This window comes from Oncorhynchus kisutch, linkage group LG15 (genome assembly GCF_002021735.2).
Source record: "Oncorhynchus kisutch isolate 150728-3 linkage group LG15, Okis_V2, whole genome shotgun sequence".
Taxonomy (NCBI): domain Eukaryota; kingdom Metazoa; phylum Chordata; class Actinopteri; order Salmoniformes; family Salmonidae; genus Oncorhynchus; species Oncorhynchus kisutch.
In genome coordinates, this window is record NC_034188.2 from 8,402,709 (window position 1) to 8,429,728 (window position 27,020).

The 27,020-nt window shown below is 42.5% G+C and overlaps 1 protein-coding gene across 4 annotated transcripts; it reads left to right on the plus strand.

The window, feature by feature from the left end:
- Positions 1 to 831: 831 nt before the first annotated feature.
- Positions 832 to 26,796, plus strand: LOC109878040 (phosphoethanolamine N-methyltransferase 3-like). 4 transcript variants are annotated; one of them, XM_031789534.1, is made up of 12 exons: positions 832 to 1,090; positions 3,746 to 3,915; positions 4,181 to 4,336; positions 11,637 to 11,773; positions 18,406 to 18,563; positions 18,703 to 18,891; positions 19,279 to 19,368; positions 19,505 to 19,594; positions 21,826 to 21,948; positions 22,062 to 22,193; positions 22,319 to 22,435; positions 26,281 to 26,796. In XM_031789534.1, the coding sequence occupies exons 2-12, from the start codon at positions 3,755 to 3,757 to the stop codon at positions 26,389 to 26,391; spliced, it is 1,464 nt and encodes a 487-aa protein (XP_031645394.1). In that variant the 5' UTR covers positions 832 to 1,090; positions 3,746 to 3,754; the 3' UTR covers positions 26,392 to 26,796. The 4 variants fall into 4 exon arrangements, with proteins under 4 accessions (XP_031645394.1, XP_031645395.1, XP_031645393.1 ...); XM_031789535.1 differs by having other exon boundaries at positions 870 to 1,090; positions 3,741 to 3,915; XM_031789533.1 differs by having other exon boundaries at positions 1,055 to 1,448; positions 3,741 to 3,915.
- Positions 26,797 to 27,020: the final 224 nt, after the last annotated feature.

Consider the following 27,020-nt stretch of genomic DNA (forward strand, 5'->3'; position numbering starts at 1 on the left):
TTAACGTTGCCAAAGCAAGTGAAATGGATAAACAAAAGTGAAATAAACAATAAAAAGTGAACAGTAAATATTCACAAAAGTCCCAAAAGACTAAAGACATGTCAAATGTCATATTATGTATATATACAGTGTTGTAATGATATGTAAATGGTTCAAGGACAAAAGGGAACATAAATTAACATAAATATGGGTTGTATTCACAATGGTGTTTGTTCTTCACTGGTTGTTCTTCACCCTTTTTTTAATGGCAACAGGCCACAAATCTTGCTGCTGTGATGGCACACTGTGATATTTCACCCAATAGATATGGGAGTTTATCAAAATTGGATTTGTTTTCGATTTTTTTGTGGGTCTGTGACTCTCTCTCTCTCTCAATTAAATTCAAGGCAAGGGGCTTTATTGGCATGGGAAACATATGTTAACATTACCAAAGCAAGTGAGGTAGATTGTATACAAATTCTCTCTCTCTCTCTCTCTCACTCTCTCTCTGTCTCTCTCTCTCTCTCTCTTAACGTTATTTTGCCCTTGCCATTTGAAACAAGAACTAATTAATTGTATTAATGTATTGTGATTATGTCCATTATAAAACTGATTTGCTTCTCATAACACCTGTCCTCACATTATGGAAAGAAAATGTTACATTTTTCGCATTTTCGCAAACATTTTTCGCATTTAAAATTGTCGTTTTGGTCATGCTGTAATCTGCTTCGTGTGTTTCATCATCATTAATCTGAACCATGCGCTACCTGCCTCAGGCTGGCCCTTTAAAGGCCACGTTTTTGCAGAAAACAGCTGCATGAGGCAATATTGCGCAATCCTCGCATGCATGTCACACATGAGCGGCTCCATCCGAACCGTGTCAGCACATTCTGGACGAACGGGGCTCGTTTCAACCGCGGTGTAAAATAACGCACGCAGATGCACTTTGCTCAGACCACAGGCTATATCTTTAATAGGCCTTTATGTACATACAACAGACTCTTATTTTTTCTTCCACATGGATGGATGACTCAATATCGCCTTATCGCCTCCTCTGAATGATTGACATATCACCAGATCGGTTCATCGACAGTCAAGGTCTGGTTATACGGTAAGGGAAATCCTAACATAACGCGTCAGATAGCAGACACCGAAGACCCCCATTGTTACCCAGATGATTATTCATGCGTTATTGTTCTCCACCCCTCCCTTATTCCGCGCATCAGTATTGTCAGTTCTGCACCTTATGGATGTGGAAAGCCAACTCTTCCACGCGCATTATGGTCAACCCTTATTTAAACACGAGCACTCAACAAGTTTCCATTAGTCTGCCAGTGATAACACTCAACATACCATCGGCTGATAATTGAGGCTGTTAGTATCACTAACTACTAACAGTAATAGTTAGCCCTTTTTCCCCCAATATATATATATATATATATTTTAACCAACAAACATGGACACCAAAGGTAAGAATTACATGGTTTCCATCCTCTATCGACTGTAAATAACAGTGTGGTTTTATTCAATGTGGTTGACATTTTCTTGGCAGATGTTAATAATACTTACACGTTTTTTTTTGGCCCAACATGTGTTCTGTGTTTAGTATATTCACGCAAATGATTGAAGTAATGCTAACTGCTGTAGAGTTCTGGAGTGTTTCTACTGTATATTCTTGTTTACTCCTGGATGAAACATTGATTGTAGGGCTAGTTGGCTACTAATCGAGATTGCTGCTGCAGTTGTATTGTCTGGTTACCCCAAACTCCTTTCTCCGGCCAAACGCTATGAACCGGAATGATAGAGCCTCGGAAATAATTCAGTTTGAGTCGTCAGGCAGTTATAGTGATTTATGAATGATTATGACCTGTTATGTGACCGTTATATAACCTGTTAGCAGTAGTTGTGATTGTTGTTATTTCAGGTTCATAGTGCTTTTAGGTCTTTGAGGTTGTGGTGGTAGTATATGACAGTAGTTGACGTGACAAACATTTTCATTGAGTTGGCATTCTTTACAAAACAGTGGTTGATTTCTACAATATTTTGTGATTGAGTTCTGGAGAGTAGTACCTCTTGTTGCTCTCATTCTATAGTAACCCTACAGTATCAAACTCACTTTACCACACCCTGTAGTCTACAATAGTTTTAAAATAGAATAGCATAGAATAACATAGCATAGCATATAATAACATAGCATATAATAGAATAGCATAGAATATAATAACATTGCATATAATAACATATAATATAATAGCATGGCATAGAATAGAATATAATAACATATAATAACATGGAATAGAATAGAATATAAAATAATAGAATAGAATAGTATAGAGTATAATAACATAGCATATAATAACATAGCATAGAATAGCATAGCATATAATATAATACAATAACATAGCATATAATAACATAGCATAGAATAGCATAGCATATAATATAATACAATAACATAGCATAGAATAACATAGCATAGAATAGCATAGCATATAATATAATACAATAACATAGCATAGAATAGCATAGCATAGAATAGCATAGCATATAATATAATACAATAACATAGCATAGAATAGCATAGCATAGAAAATAATTACATATAAAAAAATAGAATAACATACCATAGAATTACATAGAATAGAATAACATAGCATAGAATAGAATAACATAGAATAGAATAACATACCATAGAATTACATAGAATAGAATAACATAGCATAGAATAGAATAACATAGAATAGAATAACATAGCATAGAATAGAATAACATAGAATAGAATAACATAGCATAGAATAGAATAACATAGAATAGAATAACATAGCATAGAATAACATAGAATAGAATAACATAGCATAGAAAATAATTACATATAAAAAAATAGAATAACATACCATAGAATTACATAGAATAGAATAACATAGAATAGAATAACATAGCATAGAATAACATAGAATAGAATAACATAGCATAGAATAGAATAACATAGAATAGAATAACATAGCATAGAATAACATAGAATAGAATAACATAGCATAGAATAGAATAACATAGAATAGAATAACATACCATAGAATAACATAGAATAGAATAACATAGCATAGAATAGAATAACATAGAATAGAATAACATAGCATAGAATAGAATAACATAGAATAGATTAACATAGCATAGAATAGAATAACATAGCATAGAATAGAATAGCATAGAATAACATATCATAGAATAACATAGCATAGAAAATAATTACATATCATAGAATAGAATAATATACCATATAATAACATAGCATAGAATAGCATAGAATATAATAACATAGAATAGAATAGCAAAGTATAGCATAGAATAGAATAACATGGCATAGAATAATATAGCATAGAATGCATAGAATAGAATCACCTAGCATAGAATAACATAGAATAGCATAGAACAGAATAACATAGCATAGAATAACATAGAATAGCATAGCATAGAATAACATGGCATAGAATGACATGGAATAGAATAGAATAACATAGCATATAATATTATAGCATTGAATATAATAGAATAGCATAGAATAGAAAAGAAAAACGCAGCATAGAATGACAGAATGGAATAGCATAGAATAACATAGCATAGAATAGAATGGCAATTCCTAGCAAAATAACACACAGACTGGGTACATAAAACCAATATACAAATACAGTATGTTGTTGTTGGTGTTATTGTTATTGTGTACTTGTCCAGCAGTTTGCTTTAGTTCTTCTCTCCACTCTGAGTAAAGAGGAGTACGATGACAGAGTTCTGGAAGGAGCACAGCCGCCAGGCCACGGTTGATGAAATGATGTTGGACTCTCATGCCCAGGAGCTGACCCAGCACGAACTGCCTGAGATCCTCTCCTTGCTGCCCAGCCTTTCCGGACAGAGGGTCCTGGAGCTGGGCGCCGGCATCGGGTCAGTGGGTCTATTGAACTATATCTATAAAACAACTGACCCGATAGACCGTTAATAACAACAAGCATATACTGTGTCATGATCGCTGTAGAGACATTAGTTTAACTGACCATGTGACCTGATAGGTAAAACTCCCTGGTCCTGGGCTATGATGGGGACCTGTGTTTTTCCTGGTCAGGTGACATTGACTTGTTGGCAGTTTGACCCTCGCTGTCTGATGTGGAGGTGTTTGACCCTTTGTGTTTGTTTGTTTGGTCTCTTCCAGTAGGTACACCAGCCACCTGTTGACCCAGGCCAGTCACGTGACAGCGGTCGACTTCATGGAGAGCTTCGTGGAGAAGAACAGACAGGACAACAGTCACCATGGCAACGCCTCCTTCCTCCAGGCAGACGTCACCAAGCTGGACTTCCCCAAAAACAGGTCTGCTGTTTGATAGGATGTGTATAATATAATAATATTATAATAATATATTATAAAAGAGGTTTACATAGTTTACCACAATTACCAAAATCTTCTGTAATTTTGGTAATTAACAGGTAAATCTATGGCAAATTTGATATTTTTTAAATTAATATGTATAATCTGTGGCCATATTGTCAATGCTTTTCTAGTGGATAGACCAAATGGTTCAAGAGAAGATAATTAATGAAAGAACTCTGCAACTCTTCCTACTGTTGACTTGTTTCATAACTGCCACCAGTTTGACCCCCAAAACATTGACAACAAACACATAGTGACATAGTAAAATATACATAATGACATAGTAAAATATACATAGTGACATAGTAAAATATACATAGTAAAATATACATAGTGACATAGTAAAATATACATAGTGACATAGTAAAATATACATAATGACATAGTAAAATATACATAGTGACATAGTAAAATATACATAGTGACATAGTAAAATATATACATAGTGACATAGTAAAATATACATAGTGACATAGTAAAATATACATAGTGACATAGTAAAATATACATAGTGACATAGTAAAATATATACATAGTGACATAGTAAAATACATACATAATGACATAGTAAAATACATACATAGTGACATAGTAAAATATACATAGTGACATAGTAAAATATATACATAGTGACATAGTAAAATATACATAGTGACATAGTAAAATATATACATAGTGACATAGTAAAATACATACATAATGACATAGTAAAATACATACATAGTGACATAGTAAAATATACATAGTGACATAGTAAAATATATACATAGTGACATAGTAAAATATACATAGTGACATAGTAAAATATACATAGTGACATAGTAAAATATACATAGTGACATAGTAAAATATACATAGTGACATAGTAAAATATACATAGTGACATAGTAAAATATATACATAGTGACATAGTAAAATATACATAGTGACATAGTAAAATATATACATAGTGACATAGTAAAATATACATAGTGACATAGTAAAATATACATAGTGACATAGTAAAATAAATACAAGAGTGTGAAAAAAATATGTCAAGGATATTTCATGCTGAAACCCTCATATTAAACAAAAATTGTATTCACTAAGTTGATGGTATATATATTTTAGATAATGTTTTACAGCTTTGCCAAACTATTGATTATTTTAAAATCATTTTATATATTTCCATGTGATAAGGCCACACAGAGGGCCTGAGATCATTACAGACACCTGTGATAATCTGTAGCACCCAAAAAGGACACTAGATTTAATCTTCTAAGATTCCATTTATTTATCGAAAGATACCAAAATTCTGTCAGGTTATTGGTAAACGTCAAAAGTTACTGGTAAACTTTCCTCTCTTTGCACCTCTAGGTCTGCGTCTCAGTATAAATTCTCTGTTGGGATTTTTGGCTGTTTTGTTGGCTCCCGAGTGGCGCAGCGGTCTAAAGGCACTGCATCTCAGTACAAAAGGTGTCACTATACTACCTGGTTTGAATCCAGGCTGTATCACATCTGGCCGTGATTCGGAGTCCCATAGGGCGGTGCACAATTGGCCCAGCGTCGTCTGGGTTTGGCCGTCATTGTAAATAAGAATAGGAACTGACTTCCCTAGTTAAATAAAGGTTAAATAAGAAAATACATAAGTCTGTTGCCATTGTGACATTGTGACTTTGGATTGATTAAGCTAAGGTTATTGTTTGGCTAAGTGTAACAGTATAACGCATACCCGGGCGCGAACCAGGGACCCTCTGCACACATCAACAACAGTTACCCATCGCTTGCAGAGCAAGGGGAACCACTACTTCAAGGTCTCAGAGCAAGTGACGTCACCGATTGAAACGCTATTTAGCGCTCACCGCTAACTAAGCTAGCCGTTTCACATCAGTTACATAAGGTTGGCTAAGGTTATTGTTTGGCTAAGGTTATTGTTTTATACTGGTTTAATGAGATGTCTCACAACTTAGCATTCCGTTATCCACTGGGTTGGTGTCGCTGTACCAGTACCAACTCTTTAAATAAAGGTCAGGCCAAGACATATTTTGGAAACACTCAATTACTCAATCTCTTGGAACTGAAAACACTAATATGAGGTACCAAATTAGTGCTGTGTTCCAAATGGTGCCCTATTGCTCAGGTAGTGGACTACTATTGACCAGGACCCACAGGGTAGTGTACTACTGTTGACCAGGGCCCATAGGGTAGTGCACTACTGTTGACCAGGGCCCATAGGGTAGTGTACTACTGTAGACCAGGGCCCATAGGGTAGTGCACTACTGTAGACCAGGGCCCATAGGGTAGTGCACTACTGTAGACCAGGGCCCATAGGGTAGTGTACTATTGTAGACCAGGGCCCATAGAGTAGTGTACTACTGTAGACCAGGGCCCATAGGGTAGTGTACTACTGTTGACCAGGGCCCATAGGGTAGTGCACTACTGTAGACCAGGGCCCATAGGGTAGTGCACTACTGTAGACCAGGGCCCATAGGGTAGTGTACTACTGTAGACCAGGGCCCATAGGGTAGTGCACTACTGTAGACCAGGGCCCATAGGGTAGTGCACTACTGTAGACCAGGGCCCATAGGGTAGTGTACTACTGTAGACCAGGGCCCATAGGGTAGTATACTACTGTAGACCAGGGCCCATAGGGTAGTGTACTACTGTAGACCAGGGCCCATAGGGTAGTGCACTACTGTAGACCAGGGCCCATAGGGTAGTGTACTACTGTAGACCAGGGCCCATAGGGTAGTGCACTACTGTTGACCAGGGCCCATAGGGTAGTGTACTACTGTAGACCAGGGCCCATAGGGTAGTGCACTACTGTTGACCAGGGCCCATAGGGTAGTGTACTACTGTAGACCAGGGCCCATAGGGTAGTGCACTACTGTTGACCAGGGCCCATAGGGTAGTGTACTACTGTAGACCAGGGCCCATAGGGTAGTGCACTACTGTTGACCAGGACCTATAGGGCTCTAAAGTAGTGCACTATAAAGGGATTACTGTGCCATTTTTGACACAGGCGCTGCCTAAAGCTGATGGGTATAATGCATTGCTACTTGCTATAAACTTTGATACCTCTATAACGTCCAGACTTATGGTGTTATTCTGATGTGTACCCCACCCTCCCATCTGTTATGGTGTTATTCTGATGTGTACCCCCCCCCCTCCCATCAGTTATGGTGTTATTCTGATGTGTACCCCCCCCCCCCCCCCATCAGTTATGGTGTTATTCTGATGTGTACCCCCCCCCCCTCCCATCAGTTATGGTGTTATTCTGATGTGTACCCCCCCCCCCCTCCCATCAGTTATGGTGTTATTCTGATGTGTACCCCCCCCTCCCATCAGTTATGGTGTTATTCTGATGTGTACCCCCCCCCCCCCTCCCATCAGTTATGGTGTTATTCTGATGTGTACCCCCCCCATCAGTTATGGTGTTATTCTGATGTGTACCCCCCCCCATCAGTTATGGTGTTATTCTGATGTGTACCCCCCCCCCCTATCAGTTATGGTGTTATTCTGATGTGTACCCCCCCCCCATCAGTTATGGTGTTATTCTGATGTGTACCCCCCCCCCCCCCATCAGTTATGGTGTTATTCTGATGTGTACCCCCCCCCCCCCATCAGTTATGGTGTTATTCTGATGTGTACCCCCCCCATCAGTTATGGTGTTATTCTGATGTGTACCCCCCCCCCATCAGTTATGGTGTTATTCTGATGTGTACCCCCCCCCCCTCCCATCAGTTATGGTGTTATTCTGATGTGTACCCCCACCCCCACTCCCATCAGTTATGGTGTTATTCTGATGTGTACCCCCCCCCCTCCCATCAGTTATGGTGTTATTCTGATGTGTACCCCCCCCCTCCCATCAGTTATGGTGTTATTCTGATGTGTACCCCCCCCCCCCCCCCCCCTCCCATCAGTTATGATGTTATTCTGATGTGTACCCCCCCCCCTCCCATCAGTTATGGTGTTATTCTGATGTGTACCCCCCCCCCTCCCATCAGTTATGGTGTTATTCTGATGTGTACCCCCCCCCATCAGTTATGGTGTTATTCTGATGTGTACCCCCCCCCCCTCCCATCAGTTATGGTGTTATTCTGATGTGTACCCCCCCCCCTCCCATCAGTTATGATGTTATTCTGATGTGTACCCCCCCCATCAGTTATGGTGTTATTCTGATGTGTACCCCCCCCATCAGTTATGATGTTATTCTGATGTGTACCCCCCCATCAGTTATGGTGTTATTCTGATGTGTACCCCCCCCCCCATCAGTTATGGTGTTATTCTGATGTGTACCCCCCCCCCCCATCAGTTATGGTGTTATTCTGATGTGTACCCCCCCCCCCATCAGTTATGATGTTATTCTGATGTGTACCCCCCCCCCATCAGTTATGGTGTTATTCTGATGTGTACCTCCCCCCCATCAGTTATGATGTTATTCTGATGTGTACCCCCCCCCCATCAGTTGTGGTGTTATTCTGATTTGTACCCCCCCCATCAGTTGTGGTGTTATTCTGATGTGTACCCCCCCCCCCATCAGTTGTGGTGTTATTCTGATTTGTACCCCCCCCCCATCAGTTATTGTATTATTCTGATGTGTACCCCCCATCAGTTGTGGTGTTATTCTGATGTGTACCCCCCCCCCCCCGCCATCAGTTATGGTGTTATTCTGATGTGTACCCCCCCATAAGTTATGGTGTTATTCTGATGTGTACCCCCCCCCATCAGTTATGGTGTTATTCTGATGTGTACCCCCCCCCCCATCAGTTATGGTGTTATTCTGATGTGTACCCCCCCCCCATCAGTTATGATGTTATTCTGATGTGTACCCCCCCCCCCATCAGTTATGGTGTTATTCTGATGTGTACCCCCCCCCCCCGCCATCAGTTATGGTGTTATTCTGATGTGTACCCCCCCCCCCATCAGTTGTGGTGTTATTCTGATGTGTACCCCCCATCAGTTATGGTGTTATTCTGATGTGTACCCCCCCCCCCCATCAGTTACGGTGTTATTCTGATGTGTACCCCCCCCATCAGTTATGGTGTTATTCTGATGTGTACCCCCCCCCCCCCCCCATCAGTTATGGTGTTATTCTGATGTGTACCCCCCCCCCAACAGTTATGGTGTTATTCTGATGTGTACCCCCCCCCCCATCAGTTATGGTGTTATTCTGATGTGTACCCCCCCCCCATCAGTTATGGTGTTATTCTGATGTATACCCCCCCCCCCCCATCAGTTATGGTGTTATTCTGATGTGTACCCCCCCCCCCCCCATCAGTTACGGTGTTATTCTGATGTGTACCCCCCCCATCAGTTATGGTGTTATTCTGATGTGTACCCCCCCCCCCCCCCCCCCGCCATCAGTTATGGTGTTATTCTGATGTGTACCCCCCCCCCCATAAGTTATGGTGTTATTCTGATGTGTACCCCCCCCCCCATCAGTTATGGTGTTATTCTGATGTGTACCTTCCCCCCCCCATCAGTTATGGTGTTATTCTGATGTGTACCCCCCCCCATCAGTTATGGTGTTATTCTGATGTGTACCCCCCCCCATCAGTTATGGTGTTATTCTGATGTGTACCCCCCCCCCATCAGTTGTGGTGTTATTCTGATGTGTACCCCCCATCAGTTACGGTGTTATTCTGATGTATACCCCCCCCCCCCCCCCCCATCAGTTATGGTGTTATTCTGATGTGTACCCACCCCCATCAGTTACGGTGTTATTCTGATGTGTACCCCCCCATCAGTTATGGTGTTATTCTGATGTGTACCCCCCCCCCCCATCAGTTATGGTGTTATTCTGATGTGTACCCCCCCCCCATCAGTTATGGTGTTATTCTGATGTGTACCCCCCCCCCATCAGTTATGGTGTTATTCTGATGTGTACCCCCCCCCCCCCCATCAGTTGTGGTGTTATTCTGATGTGTACCCCCCATCAGTTATGGTGTTATTCTGATGTATACCCCCCCCCATCAGTTATGGTGTTATTCTGATGTGTACCCCCCCCCCCATCAGTTACGGTGTTATTCTGATGTGTACCCCCCCCATCAGTTATGGTGTTATTCTGATGTGTACCCCCCCCCCCCATCAGTTATGGTGTTATTCTGATGTGTACCCCCCCCCCCAACAGTTATGGTGTTATTCTGATGTGTACCCCCCCCCCCATCAGTTATGGTGTTATTCTGATGTGTACCCCCCCCCCATCAGTTATGGTGTTATTCTGATGTATACCCCCCCCCCCCCATCAGTTATGGTGTTATTCTGATGTGTACCCCCCCCCCCATCAGTTACGGTGTTATTCTGATGTGTACCCCCCCCATCAGTTATGGTGTTATTCTGATGTGTACCCCCCCCCCCCCATCAGTTATGGTGTTATTCTGATGTGTACCCCCCCCCCATCAGTTATGGTGTTATTCTGATGTGTACCCCCCCCCATCAGTTATGGTGTTATTCTGATGTGTACCCCCCCCCCCATCAGTTATGGTGTTATTCTGATGTGTACCCCCCCCCCCCATCAGTTATGGTGTTATTCTGATGTGTACCCCCCCATCAGTTATGGTGTTATTCTGATGTGTACCCCCCCCCCCCCCATCAGTTATGGTGTTATTCTGATGTGTACCCACCCCCATCAGTTACGGTGTTATTCTGATGTGTACCCCCCCATCAGTTATGGTGTTATTCTGATGTGTACCCCCCCCCCCCATCAGTTATGGTGTTATTCTGATGTGTACCCCCCCCCCATCAGTTATGGTGTTATTCTGATGTGTACCCCCCCCCCCATCAGTTATGGTGTTATTCTGATGTGTACCCCCCCCCCCCCATCAGTTGTGGTGTTATTCTGATGTGTACCCCCCATCAGTTATGGTGTTATTCTGATGTATACCCCCCCCCCCATCAGTTATGGTGTTATTCTGATGTGTACCCCCCCCCCCATCAGTTACGGTGTTATTCTGATGTGTACCCCCCCCATCAGTTATGGTGTTATTCTGATGTGTACCCCCCCCCCCCCCATCAGTTATGGTGTTATTCTGATGTGTACCCCCCCCCCAACAGTTATGGTGTTATTCTGATGTGTACCCCCCCCCCCATCAGTTATGGTGTTATTCTGATGTGTACCCCCCCCCCCATCAGTTATGGTGTTATTCTGATGTGTACCCCCCCCCCCCCCCCCCATCAGTTATGGTGTTATTCTGATGTGTACCCCCCCCCCCCCCTCCCATCAGTTATGGTGTTATTCTGATGTGTACCTTCCCATCAGTTTTGACATCATCTTCTCCAACTGGCTGCTGATGTATCTGAGTGACGAGGAGCTGAGGTCACTAACAGAGAGGATGCTGGGCTGGCTCCGCCTCGGAGGATACCTGTTTTTCAGGGAGTCCTGCAACCACCAATCAGGTACGAGCTTTAATATCACCTGAATATCTATTGTGAGTCTTACAGTAATGACCCTCCTGTAGAGCTGAGAGGTTACTGTCTGATTAATCCCTAGACCTTCCTGTAGTGCTGAGAGGTTACTGTCTAATGAATCCCTAGACCCTCCGGGAGAGCTGAGAGCTTACTGTCTGATGAATCCCTAGACCTTCCTGTAGTGCTGAGAGATTACTGTCTAATGAATCCCTAGACCTTCCTGTAAGAGCTGAGAGGTTACCGTCTAATGAATTCCTAGACCCTCCTGTAGAGCTGAGAGGTTACCGTCTAATGAATTCCTAGACCCTCCTGTAGAGCTGAGAGGTTACTGTCTAATAAATCCCTAGACCCTCCTGTAGAGCTGAGAGGTTACTGTCTAATAGATCCCTAGACCTTCCTGTAGTGCTGAGAGGTTACTGTCTAATGAATCCCTAGACCTTCCTGTAAGAGCTGAGAGGTTACCGTCTAATGAATTCCTAGACCCTCCTGTAGAGCTGAGAGGTTACCGTCTAATGAATTCCTAGACCCTCCTGTAGAGCTGAGAGGTTACTGTCTAATGAATCCCTATACCCTTCTGTAGAGATGAGAGGTTGATAGGTGGAAGCAACATGGGAAAATAAAGGGAACACTAAAATAACACATCCTAGATCTGAATGAATGAAATATTCTTATTAAATACTTTTTTCTTTACATAGTTGAATGTGCTGACAACAAAATCACACAAAAATTATCAATGGAAATCAAATTTATCAACCCATGGAGGTCTGGAGTTGGAGTCACACTCAAAATTAAAGTGGAAAACCACACTACAGGCTGATCCAACTTTGATGTAATGTGCTTAAAACAAGTCAAAATGAGGCTCAGTCGTGTGTGTGGCCTCCACGTGCCTGTATGACCTCCCTACAATGCCTGGGCATGCTCCTGATGAGGTGGCGGATGGTCTCCTGAGGGATCTCCTCCCAGACCTGGACTAAAGCATCCACCAACTCCTGGACAGTCTGTGGTGCAACATGGCATTGGTGGATGGAGCGAGACATGATGTCCCAGATGTGCTCAATTGGATTCAGGTCTGGGGAACGGGCGGGCCAGTCCATGGCATCAATGCCTTCCTCTTGCAGGAACTGCTGACACACTCCAGCCACATGAGGTCAAGCATTGTCTTGCATTAGGAGGAACCCAGGGCCAACCGAACCAGCATATGGTCTCACAAGGGGTCTGAGGATCTCATCTCGGTACCTAATGGCAGTCAGGCTACCTCTGGCGAGCACATGGAGGGCTGTGCGGCCCCCCAAAGAAATGCCACCCCACACCATGACTGACCCACCGCCAAACCGGTCATGCTGGAGGATGTTGCAGGCAGCAGAACGTTCTCCACAGCGTCTCCAGACTCTGTCACGTCTGTCACATGTGCTCAGTGTGAACCTGCTTTCATCTGTGAAGAGCACAGGGCGCCAGTGGCGAATTTGCCAATCTTGGTGTTCTCTGGCAAATGCCAAATGTCCTGCACGATGTTGTCCTCCACGTCTCCTGATGTACTGGCCTGTCTCCTGGTAGCGCCTCCATGCTCTGGACACTACACTGACAGACACAGCAAAACTTCTTGCCACATCTCGCATTGATGTGCCATCCTGGATGAGCTGCATTACCTGAGCCACTTGTGTGGGTTGTAGACTCCGTCTCATGCTACCACTAGAGTGAAAGCACCGCCAGCATTCAAAAGTGACCAAAACATCAGCCAGGAAGCATAGGAACTGAGAAGTGGTCTGTGGTCACCACCTGCAGAACCACTCATTTATTGGGTGTGTCTTGCTAATTGCCTATAATTTCCACCTGTTGTCTATTCCATTTGCACAACCGCATGTTATTGTCAATCAGTGTTGCTTCCTAAGTGGACAGTTTGATTTCACAGAAGTGTGATTGACTTGGAGTTACATTGTGTTGTTTAAGTGTTCCCTTTATTTTTTTGAGCAGTGTATCTACCCAGATACTCCTCTCATCCTGTCGTCCTCTCATAATTTAATACCTTACTAAACAGATCCCTATTCAGTCCACTTTCACCTCCATGAGTCAGACTATCTGCCGTGAAATTAAGCCTACTAGAGAGCGTGTGCACTCAGGCCTAGAGGGAAGCTAAAGTCATTCACATCACACACATTCATAGAAAATTGCAAAGAAAATCGTATTGGAATCGTGGTAGTTTCCTACATGGTCACTTTTATGATTACGAACAGACTATATAAGTAGTGAGTGGAGTTACAAACAGACTATATAAGTAGTGAGTGGAGTTACAAACAGACTATATAAGTAGTGAGTGGAGTTACAAACAGACTATATAAGTAGTGAGTGGAGTTACAAACAGACTATATAAGTAGTGAGTGGAGTTACAAAAATACTATTTGCAATGAAAATCGTATTGGATTCGCGGAAGCGCCGTAACGCTGATTAGCGTATTAGCTCAATTTGGGCCTACCACCACAACAAAGCTAGTTAGCGTTGCTAGCTAACGACTCAGAATAAAGACCAAACTCACCCCTGGATATGTCAATTGTCAACAACTGACCCAGAAAATCGCTGAACTGGAGGGTAGAGTGTCTATTCTTCATCAGACTAAAAGAGATGAACAGCTGATCGACTCTTTTCTTGAGTCCGCCAAAAATTCAACCACTTATCAAGAGAACAAGTAGTCATCCCTACTGCCTCTGGTCTGGCGGACTCACTTAACAGAGAAAAAATAGTCATCCCTACTGCCTCTGGTCTGGAGGACTCACTAAACAGAGAACAAGTAGTCATCCCTACTGCCTCTGGACTGGAGGACTCACTAAACAGAGAACAAGTAGTCATCCCTACTGCCTCTGGCCTGGAGGACTCACTAAACAGAGAACAAGTAGTCATCCCTACTGCCTCTGGACTGGAGGACTCACTAAACAGAGAACAAGTAGTCATCCCTACTGCCTCTGGCCTGGAGGTCTCACTAAACAGAGAACAAGTAGTCATCCCTACTGCCTCTGGCCTGGAGGACTCACTAAACAGAGAACAAGTAGTCATCCCTACTGCCTCTGGCCTGGAGGACTCACTAAACACAAATGCATGTTGTGTAAATAATGTCTGAGTGTTGGAGCCCCTGGCTATCCATACATTTTAAAAGCAAGAAAATGGTGCCGTCTGCTTTGCTTAGTATAAGGAATTTGTAATTATTTATACTTTACTTTTGATAATTAAGTATATTTAAAACCAAATACTTTTAGACATTTACTCAAGTAGGATTTGGGTGACTTCCACTTTTACGTGAGTAACTTTCTATTAAGGTATCTATACTTTTACTCAAGTTTGACAATTGGTTACTTTTCCACCATGGGTTATTTCACTCAATAGATATGGGAGGTTATCAAAATTGGATTTGTTTTTCTATGATTTGTAGGTCTGTGTAATCTGAGGGAAATATGTGTCTCTAATACGGTCATACGTTTGGCATGATGTTTTGTGGGAAGTTTGCGCTTAGCCTGTCTTCTCTTGAGAGCCAGGTCTGCCTATGGCTGCATTTCTCAATAGCAAGGCTATGCTCACTGAGTCTATACATCGTCAAAGACTTCCTTAATTTTGGGTTAGTCACAGTGGTCAGGTATTCTGCCACTGTGTACTCTCTGTTTAGGGCCAAATATCACTCTAGTTTGTTCTTTCCAATGCGTCAAGTAATTATCTTTTTGTTTTCTCATGAATCGTGTTGCTGTCTTGGGACTCTGTGGGGTCTGTTTGTGTTTGTGAACAGAGCCCCAGGACCAGCTTGCTTAGGGGACTCATCTCCAGGTGCATCTCTCTGTAGGTGATGTCTTTGTTATGGAAGGTTTTGGAATCTCTTCCTCTTAGGTGGTTGTAGAATTGAACAGCTCTTTTCTGGATTTTGATCATTAGTGGGTATCGGCCTAATTCTGATCAGCGTACATTATTTGGTGTTTTACGTTGTACACATTGGATATTTTTGCAGAATTCTGAATGCAGTCTCAATTTGGTGTTTGTCCCATTTGGTGAATTCTTGGTTGGTGAGCGGACCCCGGGCCATGAAGGGCAATGGGTTCTAAAACGGGGTTCTGTTACTGATGCAATGGGTCCTATAACTGATTCAAGTATATTTAGACAGATCCTAATTGGTATGTCGAATTTTATGTCCCTTTTGATGGCACAGAAGGCTCTTCTTCTTCTCTCAGATCGTTCACAGCTTTGTGGAAGTTACCTGTGGCGCTGATGTTTAGGCCAATGTATGTATAGTTTTTTGTGTGCTCTGGGGCAATGGTGTCTAGATGGAATTTGTATTCGTGGTCCTGGCAACTGGACCTTATTTGGAACACCATTATTTTTGTCTTACTGAGATTTACTGTCAGGACCCAGGTCTGGCAGAATCTGTGGAGAATATCTAGGCCCTACTTGGTTGGGGACAGAAGCACCAGATCATCAGCAAACAGTAGACATTTGACTTCAGATTCTAGTAGGGTGAGGCCGGATGCTGCAGACTGTTCTAGTGCCCGCGCCAATTCGTTGCTACATATGTTGAAGAGGGTGGGGCCTAAGCTGCATCCCTGTCTCACCCCACTGCCCTGTGGAAAGAAATTTGTTTTTTTTGCCAATTTTAACCGCAAACTTGTTGTTTGTGTACATGGATTTTATAATGTTGTATGTTTTTCCCACAAGACCACTTTCCATCAATTTGTATAGCAGACCCTCATGCCAAATTGAGTCTAAAGCTTTTTTTAAATCAACAAAGCATGAGAAGACTTTGCAGAGGACTTTCCCAACGTTGGTGTTGACGCATATCCCACTGTAGTTATTGGGGTTATTGGGGTCATCATTGGTCTGATCAGTCCTTGGTTCCAAGTATTGGGAAATATGCCAGAGCTGAGGATGATGTTAAAGAGTTTTAGTATATCCAATTGGAATTTGTGGTCTGTATATTTAATCATTTCATTGAGGATACCATCAACACCACAGGCCGTTTTGGGTTGTTGGGTTTGTATATTGTCCTGTAGTTCATTCAATGTAATTGGAGATTCCAGTGGGTTCTGGAACTTTAATAGTTGATTCTAAGATGTGTATTTGATCCTGTATATGTGTTTATTGTTTGCTGTTTGCTGTTTGTTCTTTGTTATTGAGACACAATTATTGGAGAAGTGGTTTACCCATACATCTCCGTTTTGGATAGATAACTTCGTGTTGTTGTTTGTTTAGAGTTTTCCAATTTTCCCAGAAGTGGTTGTCTATGGATTCTTCAATTACATTGAGCTGATTTCTGATGTGCTGTTCCTTCTTTCTCCGTAGTGTATTTCTGTATTGTTTTAGTTTATTTTGTTTTAGTGATTCACCATAGTGAAGGCTTTCCGGGTCTCTATGTTTTTGGTTGTTCAGGTTTCTCAATTTCTTTCTTAGGTTTTTGCATTCTTCATCAAACCATTTGTCATTGTTGTTCATTTTCTTAGGTTGTCTGCTTGACATTTTTTGATTTGATGGGAAAGCTGAGAGGTCAGATATAGTGTTTAGGTTTTCTACTGTCAAGTTTACACCTTCACTATTACAGTGAAACATTTTGTCCAGGAATACCATAGGAGCCCCCTCGACACCTACCATTGGCTATATACATACCCAGCGTCTAACAGAGCTGCAGGAGTTGTGACCCGTTTTTGTTGGTTATGTTGTTGTAGTTGTGTCTGCAGGGGAATATGGGGGAGGGAATGCTGTCACCTCTAGGTACGTGTTTGTCCCCCTGTGTGCTGAGGGTGTCAGGTTCTGGAATTTAGGTCTCCACAGACCTAGTACATGTCCCTGGGCCTGGAAATGGTTGATCTCCCCCTCTAGGATGGAGAAGCTGTCTTCATTAAAGTATGGTGATTCTATTAGGGGGATATAGGTAGCACACATGAGGACATGTTTCTCTGTTGATATAATTTCCTTATTCATTTCTAGCCAGATGTAAAATGTTCCAGTTTTGACTTATTTAATAAAGTGGGTTATGTCTGCTCTATACCAAATAAGCATACCCCCTTCACACCTAGTAGTTTGGTGGATGGGACAACCAGCTCCCTGTAACCTAGAGGGCAACCAGTGGGTCCATCTCCTTTATCTCTGTCTCTCTCTCTCTCTCTCTCTCTCTCGCTCTCTGTCTCTGTCTCTCTGTCTCTCTTTCTCTCTTTCTCTCTCTCTCTGTCTCTCTTCTCTCTCTCTCTCTCTCTCTCTCTCTCTCTCTCTCTCTCTCTCTCTCTCTCTCTCTCTCTCTCTCTCTCTCTCTCTCTCTCTCTCTCTCTCTCTCTCTCTCTCTCTCTCTCTCTCTCTCTCTCTCTCTCTCTCTCTCTTCTCTGTCTCTCTGTCTCTGTCTCTGTCTCTCTCTGTCTCTCTCTCTGTCTCTCTGTCTCTTTCTCTATCTCTGTCTCTGTCTCTCTTTCTCTCTCTCTGTATCTGTCTCTCTCTCTCTTTCTCTGTCTCTCTGTCTCTGTCTCTGTCTCTCTCTCTGTCTCTGTCTCTGTCTCTGTCTCTCTCTCTGTCTCTCTGTCTCTTTCTCTGTCTCTGTCTCTGTCTCTCTTTCTCTCTCTCTGTCTCTGTCTCTGTCTCTGTCTCTGTCTCTCTGTCTCTCTCTCCAGGTGACTATAAGAGGACCTTTAACCCCACCCACTACAGATCGTCGGCCCACTACAGTCACTTGATGACAACAACACTACGGGAGGAGTCAGAGGGGCCGGAGAAGCAGGTGTTTGGCTTTGACATCGTGCTCAATAAAATCGTGCAGACATACATCAAGGTAGGTTGCTCTATTGCTACTGATTGTGTTGTGTCTCAACTAATGTAATGTCAGGCTGTTTGCTGTAGCCTGCTGTCTCTCTCTCTCTGTGTGTGTGTGTGCGCACGATATTACTCTCCTCATATCTTCCCCTCTTCAGATGAAGAACAACCAGAACCAGGTGTGTTGGCTGTTGGAGAAGGTGGGTCGGGACACCGCCTGTCAAGTAGGCTTCAGAACCTTCCAGCAGTTCCTGGACAACCAGCAGTACACACGCAAAGGCATCCTGCGATACGAGAAGATGTTTGGGGCAGGATACGTCAGCACTGGGGGACACAGCACTACCAAGGTAGGGAGTCCTGCACACACTCACACGGGCATACACACACTCACACATGCACACACACATAGCCAACATAGGTTTGGGATGTCAAGACCCAGAGTAGAAAGGTTTGTGTTTTTCCTATGGACAGACGGAACCACGACAAAGTTGAATAAAAATCACTGAACCATGAAAGGACAACACACAGGAGAGGTTGTGTAGTTACTGTTTAGACTGGGTTTACACAAACTGCTGAAACATAGTTACTGTTTAGACTGGGTTTACACAGACTACCACGGTACTGTGCTCTTTTAGCCTTCTCTATATCCAAATACCAAACGTGTGTGTAGTTATTATTGGGATGGACTTGACACTTTCTGTTTTTTTTATTTTTTATCTTTGTGGTTAAAAAAGGAGTTTGTTGACCTGCTGAACTTGAAGCCTGGGATGAAGGTGCTGGATGTGGGGTGTGGCATCGGTGGTGGAAACTTCTACATGGCAAAGGTCAGCCCCCAGTGACATTTAGTATATAGGAGAAATGGTCCAGTCCACTATAAACACATCCACATTAGAAACAATAGGATCGGGTTAGGTCATATATCCCAATGATGATTATGATGATGACGATGATGTTCTGCAGGCCTTCGGCGTGGAGGTGCTGGGCCTGGACCTGTCAGCCAACATGGTGGATATCGCCATGGAGAGGGCCATGGAGGAGAAGCTTCCATCGGTGAGTCTGATTGGTCGTCAGTTGAATGAGGTCATGTTGTTGCTCTCATCTGGAACTTGAACCTAAGGTAAAATAGTTACTGGGTCAACAATGAGGAACATACTAGGTTAGAGTTGATAGGTCAACAATGAGAAACATACTAGGTTATAGAGTTACTGGGTCAACAATGAGAAATATACTAGGTTATAGAGTTACTGGGTCAACAATGAGAAACATACTAGGTTATAGAGTTACTGGGTCAACAATGAGAAACATACTAGGTTATAGAGTAACTGGGTCAACAATGAGAAACATACTAGGTTATAGAGTTACTGGGTCAACAATGAGAAACATACTAGGTTAGAGTTGATAGGTCAACAATGAGAACATACTAGGTTATAGAGTTACTGGGTCAACAATGAGAAACATATTAGGTTAGAGTTGATAGGTCAACAATGAGAAACATACTAGGTTATAGAGTTACTGGGTCAACAATGAGAAACATACTAGGTTATAGAGTTACTGGGTCAACAATGAGAAACATACTAGGTTAGAGTTGATAGGTCAACAATGAGAAACATACTAGGTTATAGAGTTACTGGGTCAACAATGAGAAACATACTAGGTTATAGAGTTACTGGGTCAACAATGAGAAATATACTAGGTTATAGAGTTACTGGGTCAACAATGAGAAACATACTAGGTTATAGAGTTACTGGGTCAACAATGAGAAACATACTAGGTTATAGAGTTACTGGGTCAACAATGAGAAACATACTAGGTTATAGAGTTACTGGGTCAACAATGAGAAACATACTAGGTTATAGAGTTACTGGGTTTACAATGAGAAACATACTAGGTTATAGAGTTACTGGGTCAACAATGAGAAACATACTAGGTTATAGAGTTACTGGGTCAACAATGAGAAACATACTAGGTTATAGAGTTACTGGGTCAACAATGAGAAACATACTAGGTTATAGAGTTACTGGGTCAACAATGAGAAACATACTAGGTTATAGAGTTACTGGGTTTACAATGAGAAACATACTAGGTTATAGAGTTACTGGGTTTACAATGAGAAACATACTAGGTTATAGAGTTACTGGGTTTACAATGAGAAACATACTAGGTTATAGAGTTACTGGGTCAACAATGAGAAACATACTAGGTTATAGAGTTACTGGGTCAACAATGAGAAACATACTAGGTTATAGAGTTACTGGGTCAACAATGAGAAACATACTAGGTTATAGAGTTACTGGGTCAACAATGAGAAACATACTAGGTTATAGAGTTACTGGGTCAACAATGAGAAACATACTAGGTTATAGAGTTACTGGGTCAACAATGAGAAACATACTAGGTTATAGAGTTACTGGGTTTACAATGAGAAACATACTAGGTTATAGAGTTACTGGGTTTACAATGAGAAACATACTAGGTTATAGAGTTACTGGGTTTACAATGAGAAACATACTAGGTTATAGAGTTACTGGGTCAACAATGAGAAACATACTAGGTTATAGAGTTACTGGGTCAACAATGAGAAACATACTAGGTTATAGAGTTACTGGGTCAACAATGAGAAACATACTAGGTTATAGAGTTACTGGGTCAACAATGAGAAACATACTATGTTATAGAGTTACTGGGTCAACAATGAGAAACATACTAGGTTATAGAGTTACTGGGTCAACAATGAGAAACATACTAGGTTATAGAGTTACTGGGTCAACAATGAGAAACATACTAGGTTATAGAGTTACTGGGTCAACAATGAGAAACATACTAGGTTATAGAGTTACTGGGTTTACAATGAGAAACATACTAGGTTATAGAGTTACTGGGTTTACAATGAGAAACATACTAGGTTATAGAGTTACTGGGTTTACAATGAGAAACATACTAGGTTATAGAGTAACTGGGTCAACAATGAGAAACATACTAGGTTATAGAGTTACTGGGTCAACAATGAGAAACATACTAGGTTATAGAGTTACTGGGTTTACAATGAGAAACATACTAGGTTATAGAGTTACTGGGTTTACAATGAGAAACATACTAGGTTATAGAGTTACTGGGTTTACAATGAGAAACATACTAGGTTAGAGTTTGTTTCTGTTGTTGTGAAAATGTTACGTTCTACATGTCTTGTTTCTATGGTCAAGTTAATTGAAATATATTGAAATGCATTAGCAGTCTTAGTTCAAGGTGTTTTAGTAACAGGTTCTTCCTGCCTATTCCTGCAGGTCCATTTCGAGGTGGCCGACGCCACTAAGAGAGAGTTCCCTGAAGGGTCATTTGATGTGGTCTACAGTCGAGACACCATCCTGCACATCGACGACAAACTGGCACTGTTAAAACGCTTCCATGTGAGTGTGTGTGTGTGTGTACAACCACACACACCTTAACATCAATTCCAGACTGTATTATATTTTGCTGTCTGTTTTAACCAATCCAAAACGCTGTGTATCTTCATCTTCAGTCGTGGTTGAAGCCCGGTGGCCAGGTTCTGATCACTGACTACTGCTGTGGAGAGAAGCCCTGGACTCCTCAGTTCCAGGAGTACGTCAAACAGAGAGGTTACATTCTCTACACCCCACCGGAATACGGCAAGGTAGGCCCAATCATAAACCTGATAATACCCTGACAATGTCACGCTGACCTGACTTTTACCACATACGTTAAAATATCTTAGAATTATCCTATGTAACTCCATGTACTGTGACTGTCTGTCTGCAGTTCCTCCAGCAGGCAGGTTTCTCTAATGTACGTGCTGAGGACAGGACAGCTCAGTTCATGCAGGTGATCCAGACAGAGCTGGAGAGAGCAGCAGCCATGAAAGACGAGTTCATTAAGGTAAATTGTGTACTCTCTTTCATTCTCTCTCTCTCCCTCCCTCCCTCTCTCACTCACACAAACCGCTGTAATAGTATGGGATTTCTTTAACGCGTCGGACGCAAAGGATTCACTTCAGATACCGGACAAGGAACAAATCCCCGTTAATTCTCATGAAGAAGAGACAGAGATATCGGGGTCGTAGGTCAGGGTACCTTGTAAGAATCCGATGGCGAGTGAGTAACCCGCCTCTATCTTCCATACTATTAGCCAACGTGCAATCATTGGATAAGAAACGGGATGAGCTCTGATCAAGACTATCCGACCAACGGGACATTAAAAACAGTAATATCTTATGTTTCACCTAGTCGTGGCTGAACGACGACATGGATAATACAAAGCTGGCTGGCTTCCGTGCATCGGCTAGACAGAATAGCTACGTCTGGTAAGACAAAGGGTGGTGGTCTGTGTCTATTTGTCAATAACAGCTGGTGCACAAAATCAAATATTAAGGAAGTCTTGAGGTTTTGCACACCTGACGTAGAGTGTCTTATGATAAGCTGTAGACCACACTATTTACCAACAGAGTTTTCATCTATATTTTTCGTAGTTGTCTATTTCCCACCACAAGCCGATGCTGGCACTAAGACCGCACTAAACAAGCTGTATAGGGACATAAGAAAACAGGAAAATGCTCATCCAGAGGCAGCGCTCCTAGTGGCCGGGGACTTTAATGCAGGGAAACTTAAATCCGTTTTACCTCATTTCTACCAGCATGTTAAATGTGCAACCAGAGGGGGAAAAAAACTCTGGACCACCTTTACTCCACACACAGAGACCCATACAAAGCTCTGCCTCAACCCTCCATTTGGCGAAACTGACCATAACTCTATCCTCCTGATTCCTGCTTACAAGCAAGTACCAGTAGACTCAATCAATACGGAAATGGTCAGATAACGCAGATGCTAAGCTACAGGACTGTTTTGATTTTTGATAGCACAGACTGGAATATGTTCTGGGACTATTCCGATGGCATTGAGTAGTACACCACATCAATCACTGGCTTCATCACTAAGTGCAGTGACCGTACGTACATACCTCAACCAGAAGCCATGGATTACAGGCAACATCCCCACTGATCTAAAGGGTAGATCTGCTGCTTTCAAGGGGCGGGACTCTAACCCGGACGCTTATTTGAAACCCCGCTATTCCCTCCGATGAACCATCAAACAGTTAAAGCGTCAATACAGGATTAAGATCAAATAGTACTACTCTGACACTCGTCGGATGTGGCAGGGCTTGCAAACTATTACGTACTACAAAGGGAAGCACAGCCGTGAGCTGCCCAGTGACACAAGCCTACCAGACGATCTAAATGACTTCTATGCGCGCTTCGAGGCATGCAACACTGAAGCATGCATGAGAGCACCAGCTGTTCCAGACGACTGTGTGATCACACTCTCCATAGCCAATGTGAGTAAGACCTTTAAACTACTCAACATTCATAAGGCCGCAGGGCCAGACGGATTACCAAGACGTGTACTCCGAGCATGCGCTGACCAACTGTTCAGAGGAAGGCCCTAAAAACTGCCAAAGACTCAAGCCACCTTAGTCAGTTAGGACAAGCGGTACCCGAGCAACACGTCTAGGTCCAAAAGGCGTCTTAACAGCTTCTACCCCCAAGCCATAAGACTCCCGAACAGCTAATCAAATGGCTACCCAGACTATTTCCATTGCCCCCCCCCCCCCTCATTTTTATGCTGCTGCTGTCTGTTTATTGTCTACAGTGGTTCTTCCTTTAAATGTTTTGAGCTTATGCTCTGACTGTTTGTGGTATATGGTGGCAGATTGTGGTAAATCGCGTCCTTCTGTCATTGCACCACACTACCACTAGGGGGAGTTAGAACGCTGATCTATACGTAGTATAAAAACTGTGGCACAAATTGACTTATCTTCTCCTCAATTAATGGAGGTGTTTTCAGTCTGAGAGTCTCTCTTCTCTGGCACTAGAGTCCTGCATCAGGCAACAACAAAATGAGCTGGCAGGATTTTTTTAAATAGGCAAGGAGAGCTTTTGGTTTCTCTATTTTTAGACAATACTAAACATAAACATCCAAACGACAATTGTGTTTTTCCGTCGCCCACACAAACTTTAAACATTAGGATAAAGCATTGAGGCTGACATTTTGTTGATTTTTAATACTACGGTCAAATTTGTAACTCCCCACCTAGCATAGATTATTATAACCTAATGAAAACTAAAGTGAGTTTCTGAAACACAGAGTCCTTCTTTGCTGAGGTGAAGACGAAACTGAATGAAAGAGAGTCCAGCGAGGATTTGTCAGCAAGCTGAGTGACTTACTCATGAATGGCTTTGGATCAAAAATAAAACACGTAACATTCTTTCTGAGCGTCTTTAATAAATAGTTTTGACCAAGTTAATCTGCTCATGTTGTGTGTGTTCAATTATTTTTGACATTGTGGTTACAATGAACAACATTGTTAACTCACAAGCATATAATGAAAATTAAACATCTTATCTATGTTACCCAACTAATTCTGATTATTCCCCCACACTCAATATCACAGACCAGATTTGCCCCAAAAGAAAAATGCATCGGGTATTATATGCATTGTTTTGATTTTGAGCTAATTCTGTATAGAGCCTCCACTTTGACTCTGTACCGGTACCCCCTGTATATAGCCTCCACTTTGACTCTGTACTGGTACCCCCTGTATATAGCCTCCACTTTGACTCTGTACCGGTACCCCCTGTATATAGCCTCCACATTGACTCTGTACCGGTACCCCCTGTATATAGCCTCCACATTGACTCTGTACCGGTACCCCCTGTATATAGCCTCCACTTTGACTCTGTACCGGTACACCCTGTATATAGCCTCCACTTTGACTCTGTACCGGTACCCCCTGTATATAGCCTCCACTTTGACTCTGTACCGGTACCCCCTGTATATAGCCTCCACATTGACTCTGTACCGGTACACCCTGTATATAGCCTCCACATTGACTCTGTACCAGTACACCCTGTATATAGCCTCCACATTGACTCTGTACCAGTACACCCTGTATATAGCCTCCACTTTGACTCTGTACCGGTACCCCCTGTATATAGCCTCCACTTTGACTCTGTACCGGTACCCTCTGTATATAGCCTCCACATTGACTCTGTACCGGTACCCCCTGTATATAGCCTCCACTTTGACTCTGTACCGTAATACCCTGTATATAGCCTCCACTTTGACTCTGTACCGGTACCCCCTGTATATAGCCTCCACTTTGACTCTGTACCGGTACCCCCTGTATATAGCCTCCACATTGACTCTGTACCGGTACCCCCTGTATATAGCCTCCACTTTGACTCTGTACCGGTACCCCCTGTATATAGCCTCCACTTTGACTCTGTACCGGTACCCCCTGTATATAGCCTCCACTTTGACTCTGTACCGGTACCCCCTGTATATAGCCTCCACTTTGACTCTGTACCGGTACCCCCTGTATATAGCCTCCACATTGACTCTGTACCGGTACCCCCTGTATATAGCCTCCACTTTGACTCTGTACCGGTACCCCCTGTATATAGCCTCCACATTGACTCTGTACCGGTACCCCCTGTATATAGCCTCCACATTGACTCTGTACCGGTACCCCCTGTATAGCCTCGCTATTGTTGACTTTTTACCCCTTTTCTCTCCCCAATTTCGTGATATCCAATTGGTAGTTAGTCTTCTCCCAGATCTACTACACCTGTTGTATTCGGCGCAGGTGACAAATACAATTTGATTTGATTTTGAAACTTCGTTGGACTGTTAAACCCATGTTATCTTGTATCTTGGGTCTTTCCCTAGGAGTTCTCAGAGGAAGACTACCTGGCCATAGTGAACGGCTGGAGTGACAAACTAAAACGCTGCAACACTGGGGACCAACGCTGGGGTCTATTCCATGCAACAAGGAACTGAGAGAGATGGAGGGAGAGAGAGAGAGAGAGAGAGAGAGAGAGAGAGGAGAGAAGTATCCCTTCAGGAGGGAGGGTTCAGTGCCTGGTCCCAGCTCCACTGCTACCAGATCAACTAGAGGTGCTTACTAGACATCAGTAGCCTCTAGTCTGAGATGATCTTGTGGCACGTACAGATTGTGAAGTATTTGAAAAATGGTTGTTATCCAGGTACCAGTCTAACTGGTGTCTTTGGTTTGAAAGGCGAAAATGATCTTTTTCCCAAAGTACATTTTATTAGACATTTGAACTTTGTGTAAATTTGACCCAACTATTCTTTTGTTATCAAATGTGAATGTGCATCATTTCCCAGTCTGTACTATCAACATACCATAGTTTGATAACTTTTACAAATAAAATGTTGAAAACACTCTGTTGCCCTGGCTTGAATTAGTTTCTGTCTGTCCTTGTTGCTGCCTCGTTGTTCTGTCTTCATGGCAAATGAGGTAGTAAAAGGAGGTAGGCTAAGAATCTAATATGCAGATCAAATCTAATATGCAGTATATTTAATAGCAGGATTCTATTGTGAATTATAAAAGCCTGTTACGTTACATTGTGTTCCCAACTTCTAAAGGTATCACCATGGTCACCATT

Excerpts from the sequence above, each read along its gene's own strand:
- LOC109878040 (XM_031789533.1), top strand. Across the intron at positions 18,892-19,278 it reads GGGGACACAGCACTACCAAG|GAGTTTGTTGACCTGCTGAA; the intron begins GTAGGGAGTCCT and ends TGGTTAAAAAAG. Across the intron at positions 19,595-21,825 it reads TGGAGGAGAAGCTTCCATCG|GTCCATTTCGAGGTGGCCGA; the intron begins GTGAGTCTGATT and ends CTATTCCTGCAG.